Source organism: Oncorhynchus clarkii, chromosome 33 (genome assembly GCF_045791955.1).
Source record: "Oncorhynchus clarkii lewisi isolate Uvic-CL-2024 chromosome 33, UVic_Ocla_1.0, whole genome shotgun sequence".
Taxonomy (NCBI): Eukaryota; Metazoa; Chordata; class Actinopteri; order Salmoniformes; family Salmonidae; genus Oncorhynchus; species Oncorhynchus clarkii.
Window position 1 is genome coordinate 30,389,944 of NC_092179.1, and position 26,292 is coordinate 30,416,235.

The 26,292-nt window shown below is 46.9% G+C and overlaps 1 protein-coding gene across 1 annotated transcript in view; it reads left to right on the forward strand.

Moving 5' to 3' along the window:
- The first annotated feature begins 6,886 nt into the window (after positions 1-6,886).
- LOC139393089 (tyrosine-protein phosphatase non-receptor type 12-like) overlaps positions 6,887-26,292 on the forward strand; it is a 41,100-nt gene continuing 21,694 nt past the window's right edge. The window contains exons 1-10 of the mRNA XM_071141436.1: positions 6,887-6,991; positions 12,276-12,352; positions 13,018-13,113; positions 13,532-13,570; positions 13,849-13,920; positions 14,870-14,929; positions 15,220-15,362; positions 19,376-19,442; positions 19,545-19,622; positions 20,694-20,792. Coding sequence (XP_070997537.1) covers positions 13,021-13,113; positions 13,532-13,570; positions 13,849-13,920; positions 14,870-14,929; positions 15,220-15,362; positions 19,376-19,442; positions 19,545-19,622; positions 20,694-20,792 — 651 coding nt within the window. The 5' untranslated portion in view covers positions 6,887-6,991; positions 12,276-12,352; positions 13,018-13,020. The remainder of the gene's footprint in view (positions 6,992-12,275; positions 12,353-13,017; positions 13,114-13,531; positions 13,571-13,848; positions 13,921-14,869; positions 14,930-15,219; positions 15,363-19,375; positions 19,443-19,544; positions 19,623-20,693; positions 20,793-26,292) is intronic.

The window sequence follows — 26,292 nt, forward strand, 5'->3', positions numbered from 1 at the left end:
AGGGGGCGATGGGGGGTGAGTTTGCTCAGAGGGGTGAGAGGGGCGAGGGAGGGTGAGTCTGCTCAGGGGGGTGAGGGGGGGTGAGTCTGCTCAGGGGGGCGAGGGAGGGTGAGTCTGCTCAGGGGGGTTAGAGGGGGCTCATGGGGATGAGTCTGCTCAGGGGGGTGAGAGGGGGCTCGGGGATGAGTCTGCTCAGGGGGATGAGTCTGCTCAGGGGGGTGAGTCTGCTCAGGTGGATGAGTCTGCTCAGTGGGGCTCAGGGGGATGAGTCTGCTCAGTGGGGCTCAGGGGGATGAGTCTGCTCAGGGGGGTGAGAGGGGGCTCGGGGATGAGTCTGCTCAGGGGGATGAGTCTGCTCAGTGGGGCTCAGGGGGATGAGTCTGCTCGGGGGGTGAGAGGGGGCTCAGGGGGATGAGTCTGCTCAGGGGGGTGAGAGGGGACGAGGGGTAGTGTGTGTCACTGGTCTCCCTCATTGTTGCTCGGTGGCAAAAGTATTAAAGTGGTAGTGCAGCTCACAGGAAGCTGGCCCTCACGCGCTCTCTCTCACAACAACACTGCCACTTCCTGTTGCACAGGGCTGAGAGGCAGGTTCAGAAAGAAAGAGGGAAGAGAGAACGAATGAGAAAGAGAGAACGTATTGTGGAGGAGCATTACATATTTCCCTGTCTGTCTTTTTTCCTTCTACTGACCTCGTCATTCTGTCTCTCTGCTCTTACTAGTGTCGTCTGTCAGCCGTAGCCCAGAAAGTTCTCCAGGAGCCAGACTGAGACCATGTTAGTGGAAATTGATCGACAGATAACATAATCTATTTACTGAGTTAGTTAGTTAGTTAAAAGCTCTGACGTTTGTCCCTCCTTTCTCTCCTCCTCGCTCCTTCTATTCTCTCTGTCTCTCGTTTGTTTGTTCTTCTCTAGTTCCACTCTCGTTTCCTTTTGTACTGCGTCCTCCAATGGGCTTCTCCATAGTGTGTACTTGCGTCCTGTTCATGTGTGCACAATGTTTACGTAACCACGGAAGAGAGAGCAATAAAAAAATGGTGGTCTGGCGTGGGAGCAGCAAAACGGTCTTATGACTCCACCGACAATGTTCAGATTTGTTAAAAATCTGGTTGATTTGGAACCCTGTTTGATTTGGAACCCTGTTTGATTTGGAACCCTGTTTGATTTGGAACCCTGTTTGATTTGGAACCCTGTTTGATTTGGAACCCTGTTTGATTTGGAACCCTGTTTGATTTGGAACCCTGTTTGATTTGGAACCCTGTTTGATTTGGAACCCTGTTTGATTTGGAACCCTGTTTGATTTGGAACCCTGTTTGATTTGGAACCCAGGTTGATTTGGAACCCAGGTTGATTTGGAACCCAGGTTGATTTGGAACCCAATAAGAGCCTCCGTTTTATTTGACAGGAAAATACTTAGTTTATGAAGACGTGATTCTATAAACTGTCTGACTCGGGGGGTTTTATGCAACACAATATGATTGGATAGATTTTTCATTTTCTGTGACCAAAATAATTCAACTTTTTACAAGCCATGCAGATGTATGCCCCAGTAGGGGGGGATTTGGCCTAAAGCTGGGTATCGTGGGCCTCGGCAGCACAACACACATGCAGATGTCTAAAGGGTTTCTCTAACGGCCCTGCATTACATGACTGCAGCAATGAGAGCTGATGTGCAACGAGACATTAAACTGGAGCTGAACTGAGCCACTCCAATACATGTCAGGATTCTGTGTTGGATCTGTAGGCCTTAAGACTACGAACCCAAATGGCACTCTGTCCCGTATCTAGTGCACTACTGTTAAACACAACCTGGTCAATAGTAGTGCACTACTGTTAAACACAACCTGGTCAATAGTAGTGCACTACTGTTAATCAAACTGGTCAATAGTAGTGCACTACTGTTAATCAACCTGGTCATAGTAGTGCACTACTGTTAAACAACCTGGTCAATAGTAGTGCACTACTGTTAAACAACCTGGTCAATAGTAGTGCACTACTGTTAATGAACCTGGTCAATAGTAGTGCACTGTAAAGGGAAGGCAGGATGTTATTGAGGATGCAGACTATATGTGGTTAGACAGGGTGATGGTAAGAGATACCAAGAGTCTCCAGCCCAGTGGATAGCACCCTTGGAAGGCTGTGAAGACCGCTTCCACAGTCTCCATGACAACTCATCAGAGGGTAACTCCCTGGTCCCACGCTGCTGTACAACTCTCACCTCACCCCTGTCTTTACCCTGGGCTTATGGACTGGACTACCGCCTGGTCCACACACACACACACACACACACACACACACACACACACACACACACACACACACACCTTTTCTAGCACACTGTGCTTTCTCATGTGTAGTGCAATGTGGTGTGGGTGGATGTGTGAGAGAGTGTGTGCATGCATGAAAATGTATACATAAATGTGTGTGTGTGTGTGGAAGAGTACATACCTTGTGCGTTGCGATGTTGGCTGTCTCAGCCCCTGGCTCCTTCTGCGGCAGCAGAATCAGTGTAGTGTTCTGATGAAAATGTCAATCCACTTGAGACCGAGAATAGACAATAACGGTATTACTGTATGTCCGAGCGAGCAGAGCGCTGCATGAGTTCTCCTCTCCAGCAAGAGAGACCTGAAGATAAGCACATACTGTAGTCTTTCAAGTAGAGAGACATAGCAACACCTGGTGAAAACATTATCCTCTCTCTCTCTCTCTCTCCCTGTTCCCTCTCGCTCTCTCTCTTTCTCCCTAGCTCTCTCTCTCTCACTTTCTTTCTCTTCTCACTTTCTTTCTCCCTCTTTCTCCCTAGCTCTCTCTCACTTTCTTTCTCTCTCTCTCTCTCCTCTCTCTCTCTCCCTTGCTCTCTCTCACTTTCTCTCTCTCACTTTCTTTCTCTCTCTCTCTCTCTTTCTCCCTAGCTCTCTCTCTCACTTTCTTTCTCTCTCACTCTCTCTTTCGCTCTCTCTCTCTCTCTCTTTCGCTCTCTCTCTCTCTCTCGCTCTCTCTCTCTCTTTTGCTCTCTCTCTCTTTCTCTCTCTCTTTTGCTCGCTCTCTCGCTCTCTCTCTCAATTCAATTCAAGGGCTTTATTGGCATGGGAAACGTGTTAACATTGCCAAAGCAAGTGAGGTAGATAATATATAATGTGAAATAAACAATACAAATTAACAGTAAACATACAGAAGTTTCAAAACAATAAAGACATTACAAATGTCATATTATTTTTATATATATATATATATATATATATATATATATATATATACACACAATGTACAAATGGTAAATAACACAAGATCAAATAAATAAGCATAAATATGGGTTGTATTTACAATGGTGTGTGTTCTTCACTGGTTGCCCTTTTCTTGTGGCAACAGGTCACAAATCTTGCTGCTGTGATGTCACACTGTGGAATTTCACTTTCTCGCTCTTTCGCTCTCTCTTTCTCTCCCTCTCTTTCTCTCTTCTCTCTCTCTTTCTCTCTCTCTTTCTCTAGCTCTCTGACCTCACCTTTTCAATGCTTTCAGGCCTATTCCTTCAGTTGTCATAACCATGTATCAGTTTTCTGTCAGCCAGGCCACGTGGTTAGGTGAGGTTCACCACAGCCAGCAGGTCTGTCAGTGTCAGAGAGGCTGGTGGGGTAAAAGAGCTAGCTGTCACAGGTCTTCTGTAATCACCATGTGTCTCTGCGTCTCTCTCTGCGTCTCTCTCTGCGTCTCTCTCTGCGTCTCTCTCTGCGCTCTCTCTCTGCGTCTCAGAGAGTACAGAGATTTGTATAGTTTCTAATCTTGGTAAAGGCACCATGGCTTTGAGTTTTTGGAGTTTTCATCAATTTAGATCTGAATAGAACCTATTTATGCTCAGGACCTGATTCTGAGAAATATGAGGGGATCACCACACTACCCCCTCAGGTGTTGCAATGCAACCCGGAAACTTAACAGGAGCAGACATGGACGGAGAGGGAGAGCAGAACTGGGCTTAGGAGGAGCAGACTGGACTTAGGGAGGAGCACTGCTCCAACGTCCGCAGGCCCCCATCCGCTCCAGATTCGCCGCGGAGAGCCTCCAACGGCCGGGCGCCCCACCACTCCAACGCCCAGGCCTCCAAGGCCCAGGCCTCCAACGGCCGCAGGCCTCCAACGCCCAGGCCTCCCAACGGCCAGGCCTCCAACGCCACAGGCCCCCACCGCTCCAGCATCTGGCCAGGCCCCCAGCGCTCCAACGCCCTAGGGCTGGACCACAACACGAGAAAGACCATGACGAGTAGTTAACACAGTAGCTGTTGAGTTGGTAGGACGCCCAACTACAGCTCCTGCTGTGTCTTTATGGCCCATGAAGAGGGGAAAGAAGAGAGCAGAGGATGAAGTTTCCCACGTTAGGGACCTTTACGAATGCCACGCTACAGCCCGAAGTAGCATCCTCTGTCCCCAACATCCTCTCTGTTCCCAGCATCCCTCTCTGTTCCCAGCATTCCCCTCTCTGTTCCCAGAACATTCCTATCTGTTCCCAGCATCCTCTCTGTTCCCAGCATCCTCTCTGTTCCCAGCATCCTCTCTGTTCCCAGGTCGCTACCTCAAGTGTGGCCTCAGCAGCAGTGCATGTCATGGAAAACTGGTCGCTAATTGTTAGAAAATTAGCTTCAATGTCTTTTTATTAACGTCACTAGTGATTACATCTTGTGAAGCTTCCATCAACACTCTTATACATATTTCCTAATTAGGGCGTGTAGCGTCTGTACGAGTGTGTCGCGTCGACCGAATATGATTTTTCAACGGCGATACCGATTATTGGAGAACCAAAAAAAGCCGGTACCGATTAATCGGACATTTAAAATAATATATATATATAATAATTTTTTTAATAAAAAAATAATTATTTGTAATAATGACAATTACAACAATACTGAATTATATTTTAACTTAATATAATACATCAATAAAAATCAATTTAGCCTCAAATAAATAATGAAACATGTTCAATTTGGTTTAAATACTGCAAAAACAAAGTGTTGGAAAAGTAAAAGTGCAATATGTGCCATGTAAAAAAGCGAACGTTTAAGTTCCTTGCTCAGAACATGAGAACATATGAAAGCTGGTGGTTCCTTTTAACATGAGACTTCAATATTCCCAGGTAAGAAGTTTTAGGTTGTACTTAATATAGTATTTATAGGACTATTTCTCTCTATACCATTTGTATTTCATTAACCTTTGAGTATTGGATGTTCTTATAGGTACTTTAGTATTGCCAGTGTAACAGTATAGCTTCTGTCCCTCTCCTCGCCCCTACCTGGGCTCGAACCAGGAACACAACGACACAACAGCCACCCTCGAAGCATCGTTACCCATGCAGAGCAAGGGGCACAATTACTCCAAGTCTCAGAGCGAGTGACGTTTGAAACGCTATTAGTGTGCACCCTGCTAACTAGCTAGCCATTTCACATCGATTACACCAGCCTAATCTCGGGGGTTGATAGGCTTGAAGCGGAGCAACAACAGTCTATTTTCACAAATGCGCACCGCATTCGCGTAACAGGCAGTCTCCTCGTGGAGTGCAATGAGAGGCAGGTGGTTAGAGCGTTGGACTAGTTAACCGTAAGGTTGCAAGATCGAATCCCCGAGCTGACAAGGTAAAAATCTGTCGTTCTGCCCCTGAACAAGGCAGTTAACCCACTGTTCCTAGGCCGTCATTGAAAATAAGAATGTGTTCTTAACTGACTTGCCTAGTTCAATAAAGGTGTAAAATAAAAATTGAAAATAATCGGCCAACTCGGTGTCCAAAAATACCGATTTCCGATTGTTAGGAAAACTTGAAATTGATTAATCGGTCGTCCTCTAGTGTCTATGTACGAGTGTGTTGTTTTTATCCCTTCAGCTAATGTGCTGAAGCAGTGTCTCATTACTGCTCTGTCCCTGAGGACTCTGTGGCCTGCTAGAGTGGAGCTGAACGACACACTGTCACTGTAATTAATGTTGGGGGAGAGGGCCTCAGAGCGGAGCTGGGGAGAGGGCCTCAGAGCGGAGCTGGAAGTGAGCTGTGGAGAGGGCCTCGGAGCGCAGCTGGAAGCGAGCTGGGGAGAGGACAGAGTTGAATTAAGGGCCTCAGCTTGGAGATCAAGGGTGCTGTTGTGAGAGTTTGGTTGTTCCCAATGAAGCCAGAGAGAGTTGTGTGAGAAGTTCCATAGGAAGTACTGATGGGCGAGGAACCATCGTGGAGCTGCACGAGGGGGACTAGGGCATTCCTAAACTGTTAGCTACTGTATAGCGTGTAGGTGGGCTGGTCTCTGCAGGGCTGTTAGCGGGGCTGGAGAAGGGGGTGTGTGAAATGTGTGGAGCGTAGTCAAATAGGATCTCTTCATGATCCCTAACCTCGTGGGTGGGCAACGGTACACTCTCTGGGAACCAGTCCTGTGACACTGAAACATGACTGGCTTGTACCACGTCCCTCTAATGTAGGGCAAATGTTTCTCTTGACCATCAATCATTCATCCTATCCTACACTAAAGCCCCCTCTATATGGATGTGTTCCTAATGGCTCCCTATTCCCTTCATAGGGCTCTGGTCAAAGGTGGTGCACTATAAAGGGTTCCCATTCTCTTCATAGGGCTCTGGTCAAAAGTAGTGCACTATAAAGGGTTCCCTATTCTCTTCATAGGGCTCTGATCAAAGGTAGTGCACTATAAATGGTTCCCTATTCCCTTCATAGGGCTCTGGTCAAAAGTAGTGCACTATAAATGGTTCCCTATTTCCTTCATAGGACTCTGGTCAAAAGTAGTGCGCTATAAATGAAATAGGGTGTTGTTGGGTATTCCTTCTCTACAACATGTCTTTCTTTAGGAGACAGAAAAACACAGAATGAATAACATTTTCTCTCTTGTTGTTTTTTCTCCCTGCAGAGATTACGAAGATTATCGACCAAATACAGGACAGAGAAGATCTACCCCACCAACGTCGGGGAGCAGGAAGGGAATGTGAAGAAGAACCGCTATAAAGACATACTGCCCTGTATGTAATGCTGTGTGGCCAAAGCTGTGTGTGTAGTGTACTGTGCTGTGTGTGTAGTGTGCTGTGTGTAGTGTGCTGTGTGTGTCCTCTCTAATGGTTCTTACAGTCAGGGGAATAGATGGATATTACTGGACAGGATCACATTAATGCTACAGGCCAGAGGAGCTCTGAGTGGACTGGACAAATAAACTCTGACCACAGCCTCTCACAACACACACCCCTCTTGGCCCTTCTTCCCCACAACATAGCATCCAAGCCCCCCCCCCTTCTCTGCCCCACCCCCCCTCTTCTCTACCTGAACAACATGGAGGACACTAACCTCTTCTCTACCTGAACAACATGGAGGACATATTACAGGACACTAACCTCTTCTCTACCTGAACAACATGGAGGACACTAACCTCTTCTCTACCTGAACAACATGGAGGACACTAACCTCTTCTCTACCTGAACAACATGGAGGACACTAACCTCTTCTCTACCTGAACAACATGGCATCATGAGGACATCTTACAGGACGCTAACCTCTTCTCTTCCTGAACAACATGGAGGACACTAACCTCTTCTCTACCTGAACAACATGGAGGACATCTTACAGGACACTAACCTCTTCTCTACCTGAACAACATGGAGGACACTAACCTCTTCTCTACCTGAACAACATGGAGGACACTAACCTCTTCTCTACCTGAACAACATGGAGGACACTAACCTCTTCTCTACCTGAACAACATGGCATCATGAGGACATCTTACAGGACGCTAACCTCTTCTCTTCCTGAACAACATGGAGGACACTAACCTCTTCTCTACCTGAACAACATGGAGGACATCTTACAGGACACTAACCTCTTCTCTTCCTGAACAACATGGAGGACACTAACCTCTTCTCTACCTGAACAACATGGAGGACACTAACCTCTTCTCTACCTGAACAACATGGAGGACATCTTACAGGACACTAACCTCTTCTCTACCTGAACAACATGGAGGACACTAACCTCTTCTCTACCTGAACAACATGGAGGACACTAACCTCTTCTCTACCTGAACAACATGGCATCATGAGGACATCTTACAGGACGCTAACCTCTTCTCTTCCTGAACAACATGGAGGACATCTTACAGGACACTAACCTCTTCTCTTCCTGAACAACATGGAGGACACTAACCTCTTCTCTACCTGAACAACATGGAGGACACTAACACCTGAACAACATGGAGGACACTAACCTCTTCTCTACCTGAACAACATGGCATCATGAGGACATCTTATAGGACGCTAACCTCTTCTCTTCCTGAACAACATGGAGGACACTAACCTCTTCTCTACCTGAACAACATGGAGGACATCTTACAGGACACTAACCTCTTCTCTTCCTGAACAACATGGAGGACACTAACCTCTTCTCTACCTGAACAACATGGAGGACACTAACCTCTTCTCTACCTGAACAACATGGAGGACACTAACCTCTTCTCTACCTGAACAACATGGACACTAACCTCTTCTCTACCTGAACAACATGGCATCATGAGGACATCTTACAGGACGCTAACCTCTTCTCTTCCTGAACAACATGGAGGACACTAACCTCTTCTCTTCCTGAACAACATGGAGGACACTAACCTCTTCTCTTCCTGAACAACATGGAGGACACTAACCTCTTCTCTACCTGAACAACATGGAGGACATCTTACAGGACACTAACCTCTTCTCTTCCTGAACAACATGGAGGACACTAACCTCTTCCTCTACCTGAACAACATGGAGGACACTAACCTCTTCTCTACCTGAACAACATGGAGGACATCTTACAGGACACTAACCTCTTCTCTACCTGAACAACATGGAGGACATCTTACAGGACACTAACCTCTTCTCTACCTGAACAACATGGAGGACACTAACCTCTTCTCTACCTGAACAACATGGAGGACACTAACCTCTTCTCTACCTGAACAACATGGAGGACATCTTACAGGACACTAACCTCTTCTCTTCCTGAACAACATGGAGGACACTAACCTCTTCTCTACCTGAACAACATGGAGGACACTAACCTCTTCTCTACCTGAACAACATGGAGGACATCTTACAGGACACTAACCTCTGACTCCAATCGATGGATGGAGGCTACGGATGGATGGATGGATGGAGGCTACGGATGGATGGATGGAGGCTACGGATGGATGGATGGAGGCTACGGATGGGTGGATGGGGGCTACGGATGGATGGATGGGGGCTACGGATGGAGGCTACGGGATGGATGGATGGAGGCTACGGATGGATGGATGGAGGCTACGGATGGATGGATGGGGGCTACGGATGGATGGATGGATGGATGGGGGCTACGGGATGGAGGCTACGGGATGGAGGCTACGGGATGGATGGATGGAGGCTACGGGATGGGGGCTACGGGATGGATGGATGGTGGCTACGGATGGATGGATGGGGGCTACGGGATGGAGGCTACGGGATGGAGGCTACGGGATGGATGGATGGAGGCTACGGATGGATGGATGGAGGCTACGGATGGATGGATGGGGGCTACGGATGGGGGCTACGGATGGGGCCTACGGATGGATGGATGGGGGCTACGGATGGATGGATGGAGGCGATGGATGGATGGGGGCTATGGATGGATGGAGACTGGAGGCTACGGATGGATGGATGGTGGCTACGGATGGTGGCTACGGGATGGAGGCTACGGGAGGGATGGATGGAGGCTACGGATGGATGGATGGAGGCTACGGATGGATGGATGGGGGCTACGGATGGGGCCTACGGATGGATGGATGGGGGCTACGGATGGATGGATGGAGGCGATGGATGGATGGGGGCTATGGATGGATGGAGACTGGAGGCTACGGATGGATGGATGGGGGCTACGGGATGGAGGCTACGGGATGGGGGCTACGGGATGGGAGGCTACGGGATGGAGGCTACGGGATGGAGGCTACGGATGGATGGATGGAGGCTACGGATGGATGGATGGAGGCTACGGATGGATGGATGGGGGCTACGGATGGGGGCTACGGATGGGGCCTACGGATGGATGGATGGGGGCTACGGATGGATGGATGGAGGCGATGGATGGATGGGGGCTATGGATGGATGGAGACTGGAGGCTACGGATGGATGGATGGAGGCTACGGATGGTGGCTACGGATGGATGGATGGGGGCTACGGATGGATGGATGGATGGATGGGGGCTACGGATGGGGGCTACGGATGGATGGGGGCTACGGATGGATGGAGGCGATGGATGGATGGGGTCTACGGATGGATGGAGACTGGAGGCTACGGAGGGGCGGATAGATGAAAGGATGGATGAATGGATGGATGGATGAGACTACAGATGGGTGGATGGAGGCTACGGAAGGATGGATGGGGGCTACGGATGGATGGATGGAGGCTACGGGATGGAGGCTACGGGATGGAGGCTACGGGATGGAGGCTACGGGATGGAGGCTACGGGATGGATGGATGGAGGCTACGGGATGGATGGATGGAGGCTACGGATGGATGGATGGAGGCTACGGATGGATGGATGGATGGAGGCTACGGATGGGGGCTACGGATGGATGGATGGGGGCTACGGGATGGAGGCTACGGGATGGAGGCTACGGGATGGATGGATGGAGGCTACGGATGGATGGATGGAGGCTACGGATGGATGGATGGGGGCTACGGATGGGGGCTACGGATGGGGCCTACGGATGGATGGATGGGGGCTACGGATGGATGGATGGAGGCGATGGATGGATGGGGGCTATGGATGGATGGATGGATGGATGGATGGATGGATGGGGGCTACGGATGGGGGCTACGGATGGATGGATGGAGGCTACGGATGGTGGCTACGGATGGATGGATGGGGGCTACGGATGGATGGATGGATGGATGGATGGATGGATGGGGGCTACGGATGGGGGCTACGGATGGATGGATGGGGGCTACGGATGGGCTACGGATGGATGGGGGCTACGGATGGATGGAGGCGATGGATGGATGGGGTCTACGGATGGATGGAGACTGGAGGCTACGGAGGGGCGGATAGATGAAAGGATGGATGAATGGATGGATGGATGAGACTACAGATGGGTGGATGGAGGCTACGGATGGATGGATGGGGGCTACGGATGGATGGATGGAGGCTACGGGATGGAGGCTACGGGATGGAGGCTACTGGATGGAGGCTACGGGATGGATGGATGGAGGCTACGGGATGGATGGATGGAGGCTACGGATGGATGGATGGAGGCTACGGATGGATGGATGGAGGCTACGGATGGGGGCTACGGATGGGGCCTACGGATGGATGGATGGGGGCTACGGATGGATGGATGGAGGCGATGGATGGATGGGGGCTACGGATGGATGGATGGAGGCTACGGGATGGAGGCTACGGGATGGAGGCTACGGGATGGAGGCTACGGGATGGAGGCTACGGGATGGAGGCTACGGGATGGATGGATGGAGGCTACGGATGGATGGATGGAGGCTACGGATGGATGGATGGAGGCTACGGGATGGAGGCTACGGGATGGATGGATGGATGGAGGCTACGGGATGGATGGATGGAGGCTACGGGATGGATGGATGGAGGCTACGGGATGGATGGATGGAGGCTACGGATGGACGGATGGAGGCTACGGATGGGGGCTACGGATGGGGCCTACGGATGGATGGATGGGGGCTACGGATGGATGGATGGAGGCGATGGATGGATGGAGACTGGAGGCTACGGATGGATGGATGGGGGCTACGGATGGGGGCTACGGATGGATGGATGGGGGCTACGGATGGATGGAGGCGATGGATGGATGGGGGCTACGGATGGATGGAGACTGGAGGCTACGGAGGGGCGGATAGATGAAAGGATGGATGAATGGATGGAGGCTACGGATGGATGGATGGATGAGACTACAGATGGATTGATGGAGGCTACAGATGGATCAGTCAAATATAGTGTTTATATAATATTATTGTTGTTCAGTGCTGAAAACATTTGCCATGATTTATTTGTTCTATTTACCAGCCACATCCTTTGTCTTTATTCCCTCTAATCTGTAGCTCTCTTTTTCTCCTGCTCCTTTCCCTCTCCCTTCCTCTCCTTTCCTCTCTCCCTTCCCCTCTCCCTTCCCCTCCCTTCCTCTCTCTCTCTATTCAATTTAAGGGGCTTTATTGGCATGGGAAACTCTCTCTCTCGTGCTCTTTTCCTCTCCTATCACTCTCTTCCTCTGTCTCTCTCTAACTTGAATCCTCATCTCTCCCACAGTTGACCACACGAGGGTAAAGCTGACTTTAAAAACAACCAATCAGGATGCAGATTACATCAATGCCAGCTTCATCAAGGTACAGTTGACTTCCTTCACACCTCAGACCTGTGACTGCATAATGTGACCTCACCCCTCTGTGTGCAGAGATAAGCTTTCAGGTCCACAAACATATCACCAGTACGTCTTCAGTTTCACCCTGAATGTCTGTCCAGTCAGAGGTCAACACTTTAAATAGAGCAGAAGGAACGCTGAGGGATGGAGAATTTTAACACCTAGTCCACAAAATGTTGTTTTGTTTAGTAACTAGAGGCGACAGGGCCTTCCAGGTGATGGTCATGTGGAGTGTAGCATAGCAACCTGCACACTGTGTGGAAGCTAATGACACTCAGCTGTGTCACACAAGGTGATTAATTACACCCTTAAAAACTCAGAGACCTTTTCAGGCTGGCCTGAATAAAGATGTCTGAGTTTTCCTCCTCCCTCCTCCACTTCCTCTCTTCCCTCTCCCTCTCCTCCTTCCTCTCCCTCTCCTCCTTCCTCCTCTCCCTCTCTTCCACTTCCTCTCTCCTCCTCTCCCTCTCCTCCACTTCCTCCTCTCTCCTCCACTTCCTCCTCATCTTCCTCCTCTTCCTCCTCTTCCTCCTCTTCCTCCTCTTCCTCCTCCTCTTCCTCCCCCTCCACTTCCTCTAAACTAACTGTGTGTTAGTTCATCCAGCCCTCTAATATTAGTTGTGTTACCAGGGAATGGATGGTCCAGAGGCCTACATCGCTACCCAGGGTCCTCTAACCAACACTGTCATCGACTTCTGGAGAATGAACTGGGAGTACAGTGTAGCCGTGAGTCTAGCTCTCTCTAGCTCTCTCTCGCTCTCTCTCGCTCTCTCTCTCGCTCTCTCTCTGTCTCTCTCTGTCTCTCTCTGTCTCTCTCTGTCTCTCTCTGTCTCTCTCTCTCTCGCTCTCTCTCGCTCTCTCTCGCTCTCTCTCGCTCTCTCTCGCTCTCTCTCGCTCTCTCTTGCTCTCTCACTGAGACACACACACACACTGAGACACACACAGAGACACACACACACTGTTTTTGCCACTTCTCTCTGAGACTTTAATTCCTATGAAGCGCTGTTTGTTTTGTTTGTTAATGTGTTTATAACATGCTGTGTGTCAGGTTTATTACCATGTGATGGAACAGAATACACACGTTGGAATATCCATTTTTCTAGCAGGATGTAAATTGAAAACCTTTCCGTTTCCTATGTTCCAGGTCATCGTAATGGCATGTCGAGAATTCGAGATGGGAAGGGTAAGAGTTTGGTCCTGAAGACGTCAGTATGGTATTATACTGTAGTGATATGAAAGGAACCACTTTCACTGTTGATTTGACAGGAAGAGCCCTTCAGTGTCTGGAGTAAGATATTTATGTTGATAAACACTGAAGTGTTTTCATCTCTCCCTCTTTCATATGTGTTTGATGGAGATAGAGAGTTTCGTATGTTATTTTGTGGTGAATGTGGTTTAGGCGTTGAACCGGACCGAAAGTCTCTGAAAAGGTAACGTGTCTTTTTTCCTCTTTTCTGTTAGAAAAAGTGTGAGCGGTACTTTCCCCAGTTTGGTGATGAGCCCGTGTCTTTTGGCCCGTTCAGAATCTCCTGTGTAGGTTCACACACACACACACACACACACACACACACATATTCTCACACACACACACACACACACACACATATTCTCACACACACACACACACACACACATTCACACACACCCCTCCATTGTATTTACTGAGCTACAGGGAGCTCATCCTCCAGCTATGCAGAGCCTCATCTTAAAGGAGAGAGTTATTTTAAAGTGTCCTCTTTAGTCCCAGCGTTCTACAGTGATGTACTTGTCCCCCAGAGACTCTGGGGTTAATGTGCTGTCCAGTATGTAAGGGCTGAGTGGGAACTACTGTGTTATTACATATGGAGTCTATAATAGAGCCAGTCACTGTGGCTGTAGTATTCAGTATTCATGTTAATGGAACGAGTACATTTGATACACACACACAGAGCCCAGTCAGCAGTCCTCAGTGTAACAGGCAAACAGAGGGCCAGACAGGACTGTATAAAGAGGGAGACCTTTGACTAACTGAAGAGACTCCGAGTGTTCTGTGTGTCCCAAGCCAATACACACAGTCAGACGTAGCTGCTGTAGAAAGACTCATTGTAACAAGTAGACGAGGACTTGTTGTGTTAGACAACAAGACACCATATCAACTGATCTCAGCTACTATGGTGAGCTGTCATTGGAAATAACAATTTGTTTATAACTGACTTCCCTATTTAAATAACGGCTATATATATACATATTTAAATAACGGCTATATATACATATATATAGCCGTTATTTATCCATAGCCTACGTAAGATGTCCTCCTGTATGTATGTATGTATGTAATGTATATAGATAGATAGATATCCGTTATTTAAATAGGGAAGTCAGTTAAAAACAAATTGTTAACCATAACACATGTTTTCTGAAGCACTGCTTTTTGAAACTGATTAGTCCTATATATGTTGTTCACCTGTTACAGTTGGGCTTAATCCTCTGTTTCTGCTGGCAGGAATCAGAACAGCCCAGAACAGACTATTTCATCAGGACCCTGACAGTGGAGCATGAGAATGTGAGTTCTCTTTTCTTCCTCTCTAACATATAGAAACACAATGGCCTTTCAGTTTCATCATTCACATGACATCAATCTGCTCTTTCTGGAAACTCATTTCCTCTCTCTCTCCCCTTCTCTCCTTCTCTCTCCCCCTTCTCTTCTTCTCTCCCCCTTCTCTTCTTCTCTCTCCCTTCTCTTCTTCTCTCCCCCTTCTCTTCTTCTCTCTCCCCTTCTCTTCCTCTCTCTCTCCCCTTCTCTTCCTCTCTCTCTCCCCTTCTCTTCCTCTCCCCCCCCCCCCCCCTTTACAGGAGAGACGTAGGATAACCCAGTTCCATTACATCAACTGGCCAGACCATGACGTCCCCTCGTCCTTTGACTCCATCTTGGATATGATTGGTCTGATGAGAGAGTACCAGGAGCATGATGATGTACCCATCTGTATACACTGCAGGTACACACACACTCCGTGAAGCCGTCCATTTAAAGCTAGACACAATGGATAGAGTAGTGCTGAAACAATATCACAGGAGACACACACACACACACACACACCATCACAGGAGACACACACACACCATCACAGGAGACACACACACACCATCACAGGAGAGACACACACACACCATCACAGGAGAGACACACACACACACCATCACAGGAGAGACACACACACACACCATCACAGGAGACACACACACACCATCACAGGAGAGACACACACACACCATCACAGGAGACACACACACACCATCACAGGAGAGACACACACACACCATCACAGGAGAGACACACACACACACCATCACAGGAGAGACACACACACACACCATCACAGGAGAGACACACACACACCATCACAGGAGAGACACACACACACCATCACAGGAGAGACACACACACACACCATCACAGGAGAGACATACACACACACACCATCACAGGAGACACACACAGCTGAGGAGGTCTGTGGGGGTCGCTCTCCAAACGACCAGCTCAGGTCTTTCTATTCCCCTTGGATTTCTGGTCCTCAATGAATTAACATTAAGAAGTCCCTTCAGGGCCGTCATCATTATTATCATCATCAGGCTGATTGGAGCCACATGTATGTTCCCCTACTGTCCCTGGGGATTCTCTGCTCACTACCGTGGGAGAATGTAGGGGGGAGACGGGATGTTGTGGCCAGGGGGAGGGGCTTAAGGATGTTAAGTGTGTCAACATAAACTCAGCAAGAAAATAAACATCTCACTGTCAACTGCCTTTATTTTCACCAAACTTAACATGTGTAAATATTTGTATGAACATAAGATTCAACAACTGAGACATAAACTGAACAAGTTCCACAGACATGTGACTAACAGAAATGGAATAATGTGTCCCTGAACAAAGGGGGGAAAATGAAAAGTAACACTCAGTATCTGGTGTGGCCACCAGCTGCATTAAGTACTGCAGTGCATCTCCTCATGGACTGCACCAGATTTGCCAGTTCTTGCTGTGAGATGTTACCCCACTCTTCCACCAAGGTACCTACAAGTTCCTGGACATTTCTGGGGGGAATGGCCCTATCCCTCACCTTCCGATCCAACAGGTCCCAGACGTGCTCAATGGGATTGAGATCCGGGCTCTTCGCTGGCCATGGCAGAACACTGACATTCCTGTCTTGCATGAAATCACGCACAGAACGAGCAGTATGGCTGGTGGCATTGTCATGCTGGAGGGTCATGTCAGGATGAGCCTGCAGGAAGGGTACCACATGAGGGAGGAGGATGTCTTCCCTGTAACGCACAGCGTTGAGATTGCCTGCAATGACAACAAGCTCAGTCCGATGATGCTGTGACACACCGCCCCAGACCATGACGGACCCTCCACATCCAAATCGATCCCGCTCCAGAGTACAGGCCTCGGTGTAACACTCATTCCTTCAACGATAAACATGAATCCGACCATCACCCCTTGTGAGACAAAACCGCGACTTGTCAGTGAAGAGCACTTTTTGCCAGTCCTGTCTGGTCCAGCGACGGTGAGTTTGTGCCCATAGGCGACGTTGTTGCCGGTGATGTCTGGTGAGGACCTGCCTTACAACAGGCCTACAAGCCCTCAGTCCATCCTCTCTCACCCTAATGCGGACAGTCTGAGTACTGATGGAGGGTTGTGCGTTCTGAGTGAAACTCGGGCAGTTGTTGTTGCCATCCTCTACCTGTCCCGCAGGGGTGATGTTAGGATGTATCGATCCTGTGCAGGTGTTGTTACATGTGGTCTGCCACTGCGAGGACAATCAGCTGTCCGTCCTGTCTCCCTGTAGCGCTGTCTTAGGCGTCTCACAGTACGGACATGGCCATGTCCGTCCTGTCTCCCTGTAGCGCTGTCTTAGGCGTCTCACAGTACGGACATGGCCATGTCCGTCCTGTCTCCCTGTAGCGCTGTCTTAGGCGTCTCACAGTACGGACATGGCCATGTTTTGCCCTGGCCATATCTGCAGTCTTCGTGCCTCCTTGCAGCATGCCTAAGGCACGTTCACGCAGATGAGTAGGGACTCTGGGCATCTTTCTTTTGGGGTTTTTCCAGAGTCTGTAGAAAGGCCTCTTTAGTGTCCTAATTTTTCATAACTGTGACCTTAATGGCCTACTGTCTGTAAGCTGTTAGTGTCTTAACGACCGTTCCACAGGTGCATGTTCATTAATTGTAAGGGAGACAGTGTTTAAACCCTTTAAAATGAAGATCTGTGAAGTGAATTCATAAAAATCCAAATATCTTTGAAAGACAGGGTCCTGGAAAAAGGGATGTTTATTTTTTTGCTGAGTTTATACAGTGAAGGGAAAAAGTATTTGATCCCCTGCTGATTTTGTACGTTTGCCCACTGACAAAGAAATGATCAGTCTATAATTTTAATGGTAGGTTTATTTGAACAGTGAAAGACAGAATAACCACAAAATAAATCCAGAAAAAAGCATTTCAAAAATGTTTTAATTGGTTTGTATTTTAATGAGGAAAATTAGTATTTGACCCCTCTGCAAAACATGACTTAGTACTTGGTGGCAAAACCCTTGTTGGCAATCAGAGGTCAGACGTTTCTTGTAGTTGGCCACCAGGTTTGTACACATCTCAGGAGGGATTTTGTCCCACTCCTCTTTGCAGATCTTCTCCAAGTCATTAAGGTTTCGAGGCTGACGTTTGGCAACTCGAACCTTCAGCTCCCTCCACAGATTTTCTATGGGATTAAGGTCTGGAGAGCTAGGCCACTCCAGGACCTTAATGTGCTTCTTCTTGAGCCACTCCTTTGTTGCCTTGGCTGTGTGTTTTGGGTCATTGTCATGCTGGAATACCCATCCCAGACCCATTTTCAATGCCCTGGCTGAGGAAAGGAGGTTCTCACCCAAGATTTGACGGTACATGGCCCCGTCCATCGTCCCTTTGATGTGGTGAAGTTGTCCTGTCCCCTTAGCAGAAAAACACCCCCAAAACATAATGTTTCCACCTCCATGTTTGACGGTGGGGATGGTGTTCTTGGGGTCATAGGCAGCATTCCTCCTCCTCCAAACACGGCGAGTTGATTTAATGCCAAAGAGCTCCATTTTGGTCTCATCTGACCACAACACTTTCACCCAGTTGTCCTCTGAATCATTCAGATGTTCATTGGCAAACTTCAGACGGGCATGTATATGTGCTTTCTTGAGCAGGGGGGCCTTGCGGGCGCTGCAGGATTTCAGTCCTTCAGTCCTTCACATAGTGTGTTACCAATTGTTTTCTTGGTGACTATGGTCCCAGCTGCCTTGAGATCATTGACAAGATCCTCCCGTGTTGTTCTGGGCTGATTCCTCACTGTTCTCATGATCATTGCAACTCCACGAGGTGAGATCTTGCATGGAGCCCCAGGCCGAGGGAGATTGACAGTTCTTTTGTGTTTCTTCCATTTGCGAATAATTGCACCACCTGTTGTCACCTTCTCACCAAGCTGCTTGGCGATGGTCTTGTAGCCCATTCCAGCCTTGTGTAGGTCCACAATCTTGTCCCTGACATCCTTGGAGAGCTCTTTGGTCTTGGCCATGGTGGAGAGTTTGGAATCTGATTGATTGATTGCTTCTGTGGACAGGTGTCTTTTATACAGGTAACAAGCTGAGATTAGGAGCACTCCCTTTAAGAGTGTACATAAAATACAAATCAATTTATAACATTTTTGACATGCGTTTTTCTGGATTTTTGTTGTTGTTATTCTGTCTCTCACTGTTCAAATAAACCTACTATTAAAATTATAGACGGATCATTTCTTTGTCAGTGGGAAAACGTACAAAATCAGCAGGGGATCAAATACTTTCCCCCCTCACTGTATACCATAGCTTAGAACATACAGTCTCTGAATGTTAGTTCCGGCTGTAAATCCACCAAGCCTAATGGAAGCTGTGAGATGTAGTCGGTGTGTCTCTAGGCTGTGCATTCTGTTTCTTTCTGATTGTTGTTGTGTGTTGACAGTGCTGGCTGTGGGAGGACAGGCGCCATCTGTGCTATAGACTACACATGGAACCTACTAAAGGCTGGGGTACGTACAATATGAAACACACACACACACTCAAATTGTTGCTTTTGCTGTATCCTGGAGCACAGATAGACCACTGAGTGTATTGTTCTTGTTGGTTTGTAGAAGATTCCAGAAGATTTCAACGTGTTCCGGCTGATTCAGGAAATGAGAACACAGAGGCATTCAGCTGTTCAGACCAAGGTAATGTGGCATTCAGACCCAGATAATGTGGCGTTCAGCTGTTCAGACCCAGGTAATGTGGCATTCAGCTGTTCAGACCCAGGTAATGTGGCGTTCAGACCCAGGTAATGTGGCGTTCGGCTGTTCAGACCCATGTAATGTGACGTTCAGCTGTTCAGACCAAGGTAATGTGGCGTTCAGCTGTTCAGACCCAGGTAATGTGGCGTTCAGACCCATGTAATGTGACGTTCAGCTGTTCAGACCCAGGTAATGTGGCGTTCAGCTGTTCAGACCCAGGTAATGTGGCGTTCAGCTGTTCAGACCCAGGTAATGTGGCGTTCAGCTGTTCAGACCCAGGTAATGTGGCGTTCAGCTGTTCAGACCCAGGTAATGTGGCGTTCTGTGTTGCTGTGTCTGCGTCTCCATGGTTTAAAATGAACTTCTGGAGAGAGTTTGCTGCACTGAAAGTAAAGGGGCTGAATAATTTTGCACGCCCAATTTTTCAGTTTTTGATTTGTTAAAAAAGTTTGAAATATCCAATAAATGTCGTTCCACTTCATGATTGTGTCCCACTTGTCGTTGATTCTTCACAAAAAAATACAGTTTTATATCTTTATGTTTGAAGCCTGAAATGTGGCAAAAGGTCGCAAAGTTCAAGGGGGCCGAATACTTTCGCAAGGCACTGTATATGTATATGTGTCTGCGTCTCCATGGTTTAATATGTATATAAGTGCTGTCTTCAGTGTTCTGTGTTGCTGTATAATCCCAGTGGGCATTAGAACATCATGGCCCTGCCCGTCTGTGGGGAAAACAGCCTGTGGTTACCTAGATTACCTCACTGACTCATAGCAAAAACTTGACCTTTTTCAAATGCAATTTTCTTATTTCTTGACAAAGAGGTCAATAGGAAAGAATGTTGATTTTCCCTAATTTGTAGCCGTGGTTCAGGGGAATATGGACTGAGTATCTGAGTCTTGTTATGGTTTTAATATGAAGACAAGTGTTCTGCGTTGACTCACTGTCCACTTTCTGTCCCTTCTCTCCCTTCCCTCTCTCCCTTCCCTCTCTCCCTCCCCTCTCCATCTCCTATAGGAACAGTATGAGTTGGTTCACAGAGCCATCTCTCAGCTCTTTGAGAAACAGCTGCAGCTCCTGGAGAGCCCCACCAACTCAGAGATCCATGGTGGCATGGTGAGAACTATCGCAACACTACCCTAACACTACACTACCCTAACACTACACTACCCTAACACTACACTACCCTAACACTACACTACCCTAACACTACACATCCCCCCAACACACAACACACAACACTACAGCTCCTCAGAGCCCCACCAACTCAGAGATGCATGGTGAGAACTACCCCAACACTACACTACACTACCGCTCCTCAGAGCCCCACAATGCCATGGTGAGCATATCTCTACACAACATTAGCCTTTTCTACATTACCACACACTCTTACATTACAGCACCACCACATATAACATTACAGCACCACAACGTATAACATTACTGCACCACCACATATAACATTACATCACCACCACGTATAACATTACATTACAGCACCACCACGTATAACATTACAGCACCACCACGTATAACATTACATTACTGCACCACCACGTATAACATTACTGCACCACCACATAACATTACATTACAGCATCACCACGTATAACATTACATTACAGCACCACCACATATAACATTACATTACAGTACCACCACGTATAACATTACATTACTGCACCACCACGTATAATATTACATTACTGCACCACCACGTATAACATTACATTACAGCACCACCACGTATAACATTACATTACAGCACCACCACGTATAACATTACAGCACCACCACGTATAACATTACATTACTGCACCACCACGTATAACATGACATTACTGCACCACCACGTATAACATGACATTACAGCACCACCACGTATAACATTACATTACAGCACCACCACGTATTACATTACTGCACCACCACGTATAACATAACATTACATTACTGCACCACCACGTATAACATTACATTACTGCACCACCACGTATAACATTACATTACTGCACCACCACGTATAACATTACATTACAGCACCACCACGTATAACATTACATTACAGCACCACCACGTATAACATTACATTACAGCACCACCACGTATAACATTACATTACTGCACCACCACGTATAACATTACATTACAGCACCACCACGTATAACATTACTGCACCACCACGTATAACATTACATTACTGCACCACCACGTATAACATTACATTACTGCACCACCACATATAACATTACATTACTGCACCACCACGTATAACATTACATTACAGCACCACGTATAATATTACATTACTGCACCACCACGTATAACATTACAGCACCACCACGTATAACATTACATTACAGCACCACCAAGTATAACATTACATTACAGCACCACCACGTATAACATTACATTACAGCACCACCACGTATAACATTACAGCACCACCACGTATAACATTACATTACAGCACCACCAAGTATAACATTACATTACAGCACCACCACGTATAACATTACATTACAGCACCACCACGTATAACATTACATTACAGCACCACCACGTATAACATTACATTACTGCACCACCACGTATAACATTACATTACTGCACCACCACGTATAACATTACATTACTGCACCACCACGTATAACATTACATTACTGCACCACCACGTATAACATGACATTACAGCACCACCACGTATAACATTACATTACAGCACCACCACGTATTACATTGCTGCACCACCACGTATAACATAACATTACATTACTGCACCACCACGTATAACATTACATTACAGCACCACCACGTATAACATTACATTACAGCACCACCACGTATAACATTACTGCACCACCACGTATAACATTACATTACTGCACCACCACGTATAACATTACATTGCTGCACCACCACGTATAACATTACATTACTGCACCACCACGTATAACATTACATTACAGCACCACCACGTATAACATTACATTACAGCACCACCACGTATAACATTACATTACTGCACCACCACGTATAACATTACATTACTGCACCACCACGTATAACATTACAGCACCACCACGTATAACATTACATTACTGCACCACCACGTATAACATTACATTACTGCACCACCACGTATAACATTACTGCACCACCACGTATAACATTACAGCACCACCACGTATAACATTACATTACAGCACCACCACGTATAACATTACAGCACCACCACGTATAACATTACAGCACCACCACGTATAACATTACAGCACCACCACGTATAACATTACAGCACCACCACGTATAACATTACATTACAGCACACCACGTATAACATTACATTACTGCACCACCACATATAACATTACATTACAGCACCACCACGTATAACATTACATTACTTCACCACCACGTATAACATTACTGCACCACCACGTATAACATTACTGCACCACCACGTATAACATTACATTACAGCACCACCACGTATAACATTACTGCACCACCACGTATAACATTACAGCACCACCACGTATAACATTACAGCACCACCACGTATAACATTACAGCACCACCACGTATAACATTACATTACAGCACCACCACGTATAACATTACATTACAGCACCACCACGTATAACATTACATTACAGCACCACCACGTATAACATTACAGCACCACCACGTATAACATTACATTACTGCACCACCACGTATAACATTACAGCACCACCACGTATAACATTACAGCACCACCACGTATAACATTACTGCACCACCACATATAACATTACATTACTGCACCACCACATATAACATTACATTACTGCACCACCACGTATAACATTACATTACTGCATCACCACGTATAACATTACATTACAGCACCACCACGTATAACATTACAGCACCACCACGTATAACATTACATTTCTACCTCGCACAGCCCCAATACCTCCCAAATACTTGGCGTCACCACTCGAGCTAGACAATATTCTGCTTCTTCTTCCCCATCTCACAACACCCCATCACACTCACTCCCCCACAACACCCCATCACACTCACTCCCCCACAACACCCCATCACACTCACTCCCCCACAACACCCCATCACACTCACTCCCCCACAACACCCCATCACACTCACTCCCCCACAACACCCCATCACACTCACTCCCCCACAACACTAACACATGTCTGTCTTCTCTGAAGTGCTTCAGGTTCCAAATTCCTTCTCAGAAACAGAACGGCTGGCCATGTTGCCCCATTCTCCCCCGCTCTCTGCAATCACTCTCTCCCTCACTCACTCATTCTGTGTCACACACAAACACACTGTACTTTTTGTCTCCAGGAAATGTTATTAACTCACAATAATAAGAGCTTCTAAACTGATTCACTGAGCAGATGGGCTGGTCAGAGAGTTCTGCGAAGACAGACAGACAGACAGACAGACAGACAGGGCTGTGTTCTAAGAATTTGACTGGCCTCAAGGTGTGGCAGAACTGTCTGTGTTGCTCTCTTCCTGCTATCACAGCAGCCTGTCGAGAGGGAGTCTGGGGAAAGAAGGAATAGAATGAAGAGGGAGGGAGGGACCCTACCCATTTGCTTTAATTAGGTCCTCTCTGCCTCTCTCTTCCCTACAGAACATCTGTCTGGCAGAACACACAGACACACACTTTCACTCTGGCTGGGATTTAATTACTGTATCACACAAACACTGACTACTCTCTCTCTCTCACACACACACACACACACAGGATGTGTCCGAAGCTAAAGAAAGACAGGATGTTACTCCACGATGACAGAGGCCAAGCGAGAGAAAGAAAACTGACTTAGTCACACGATAAATCAAATCAAAATGTATTTGCCACCTGTGCCGAATACAACAAGTGTAGACTTTACCGTGAAATGCCGAATACAACAAGTGTAGACTTTACCGTGAAATGCTGAATACAACAAGTGTAGACTTTACCGTGAAATGCTGAATACAACAAGTGTAGACTTTACCGTGAAATGCTGAATACAACAAGTGTAGACTTTACCGTGAAATGCCGAATACAACAAGTGTAGACTTTACCGTGAAATGCCGAATACAACAAGTGTAGACTTTACCGTGAAATGCCGAATACAACAAGTGTAGACTTTACCGTGAAATGCCGAATACAACAAGTGTAGACTTTACCGTGAAATGCCGAATACAACAAGTGTAGACTTTACCGTGAAATGCCGAATACAACAAGTGTAGACTTTACCGTGAAATGCCGAATACAACAAGTGTAGACTTTACCGTGAAATGCCGAATACAACAAGTGTAGACTTTACCGTGAAATGCCGAATACAACAAGTGTAGACTTTACCGTGAAATGCCGAATACAACAAGTGTAGACTTTACCGTGAAATGCCGAATACAACAAGTGTAGACTTTACCGTGAAATGCCGAATACAACAAGTGTAGACTTTACCGTGAAATGCCGAATACAACAAGTGTAGACTTTACCGTGAAATGCCGAATACAACAAGTGTAGACTTTACCGTGAAATGCTGAATACAACAAGTGTAGACTTTACCGTGAAATGCTGAATACAACAAGTGTAGACTTTACCGTGAAATGCCGAATACAACAAGTGTAGACTTTACCGTGAAATGCCGAATACAACAAGTGTAGACTTTACCGTGAAATGCCGAATACAACAAGTGTAGACTTTACCGTGAAATGCAGAATACAACAAGTGTAGACTTTACCGTGAAATGCCGAATACAACAAGTGTAGACTTTACCGTGAAATGCCGAATACAACAAGTGTAGACTTTACCGTGAAATGCCGAATACAACAAGTGTAGACTTTACCGTGAAATGCCGAATACAACAAGTGTAGACTTTACCGTGAAATGCCGAATACAACAAGTGTAGACTTTACCGTGAAATGCTGAATACAACAAGTGTAGACTTTACCGTGAAATGCTGAATACAACAAGTGTAGACTTTACCGTGAAATGCTGAATACAACAAGTGTAGACTTTACCGTGAAATGCTGAATACAACAAGTGTAGACTTTACCGTGAAATGCCGAATACAACAAGTGTAGACTTTACCGTGAAATGCCGAATACAACAAGTGTAGACTTTACCGTGAAATGCCGAATACAACAAGTGTAGACTTTACCGTGAAATGCCGAATACAACAAGTGTAGACTTTACCGTGAAATGCCGAATACAACAAGTGTAGACTTTACCGTGAAATGCTGAATACAACAAGTGTAGACTTTACCGTGAAATGCCGAATACAACAAGTGTAGACTTTACCGTGAAATGCCGAATACAACAAGTGTAGACTTTACCGTGAAATGCTGAATACAACAAGTGTAGACTTTACCGTGAAATGCCGAATACAACAAGTGTAGACTTTACCGTGAAATGCCGAATACAACAAGTGTAGACTTTACCGTGAAATGCTGAATACAACAAGTGTAGACTTTACCGTGAAATGCCGAATACAACAAGTGTAGACTTTACCGTGAAATGCCGAATACAACAAGTGTAGACTTTACCGTGAAATGCCGAATACAACAAGTGTAGACTTTACCGTGAAATGCCGAATACAACAAGTGTAGA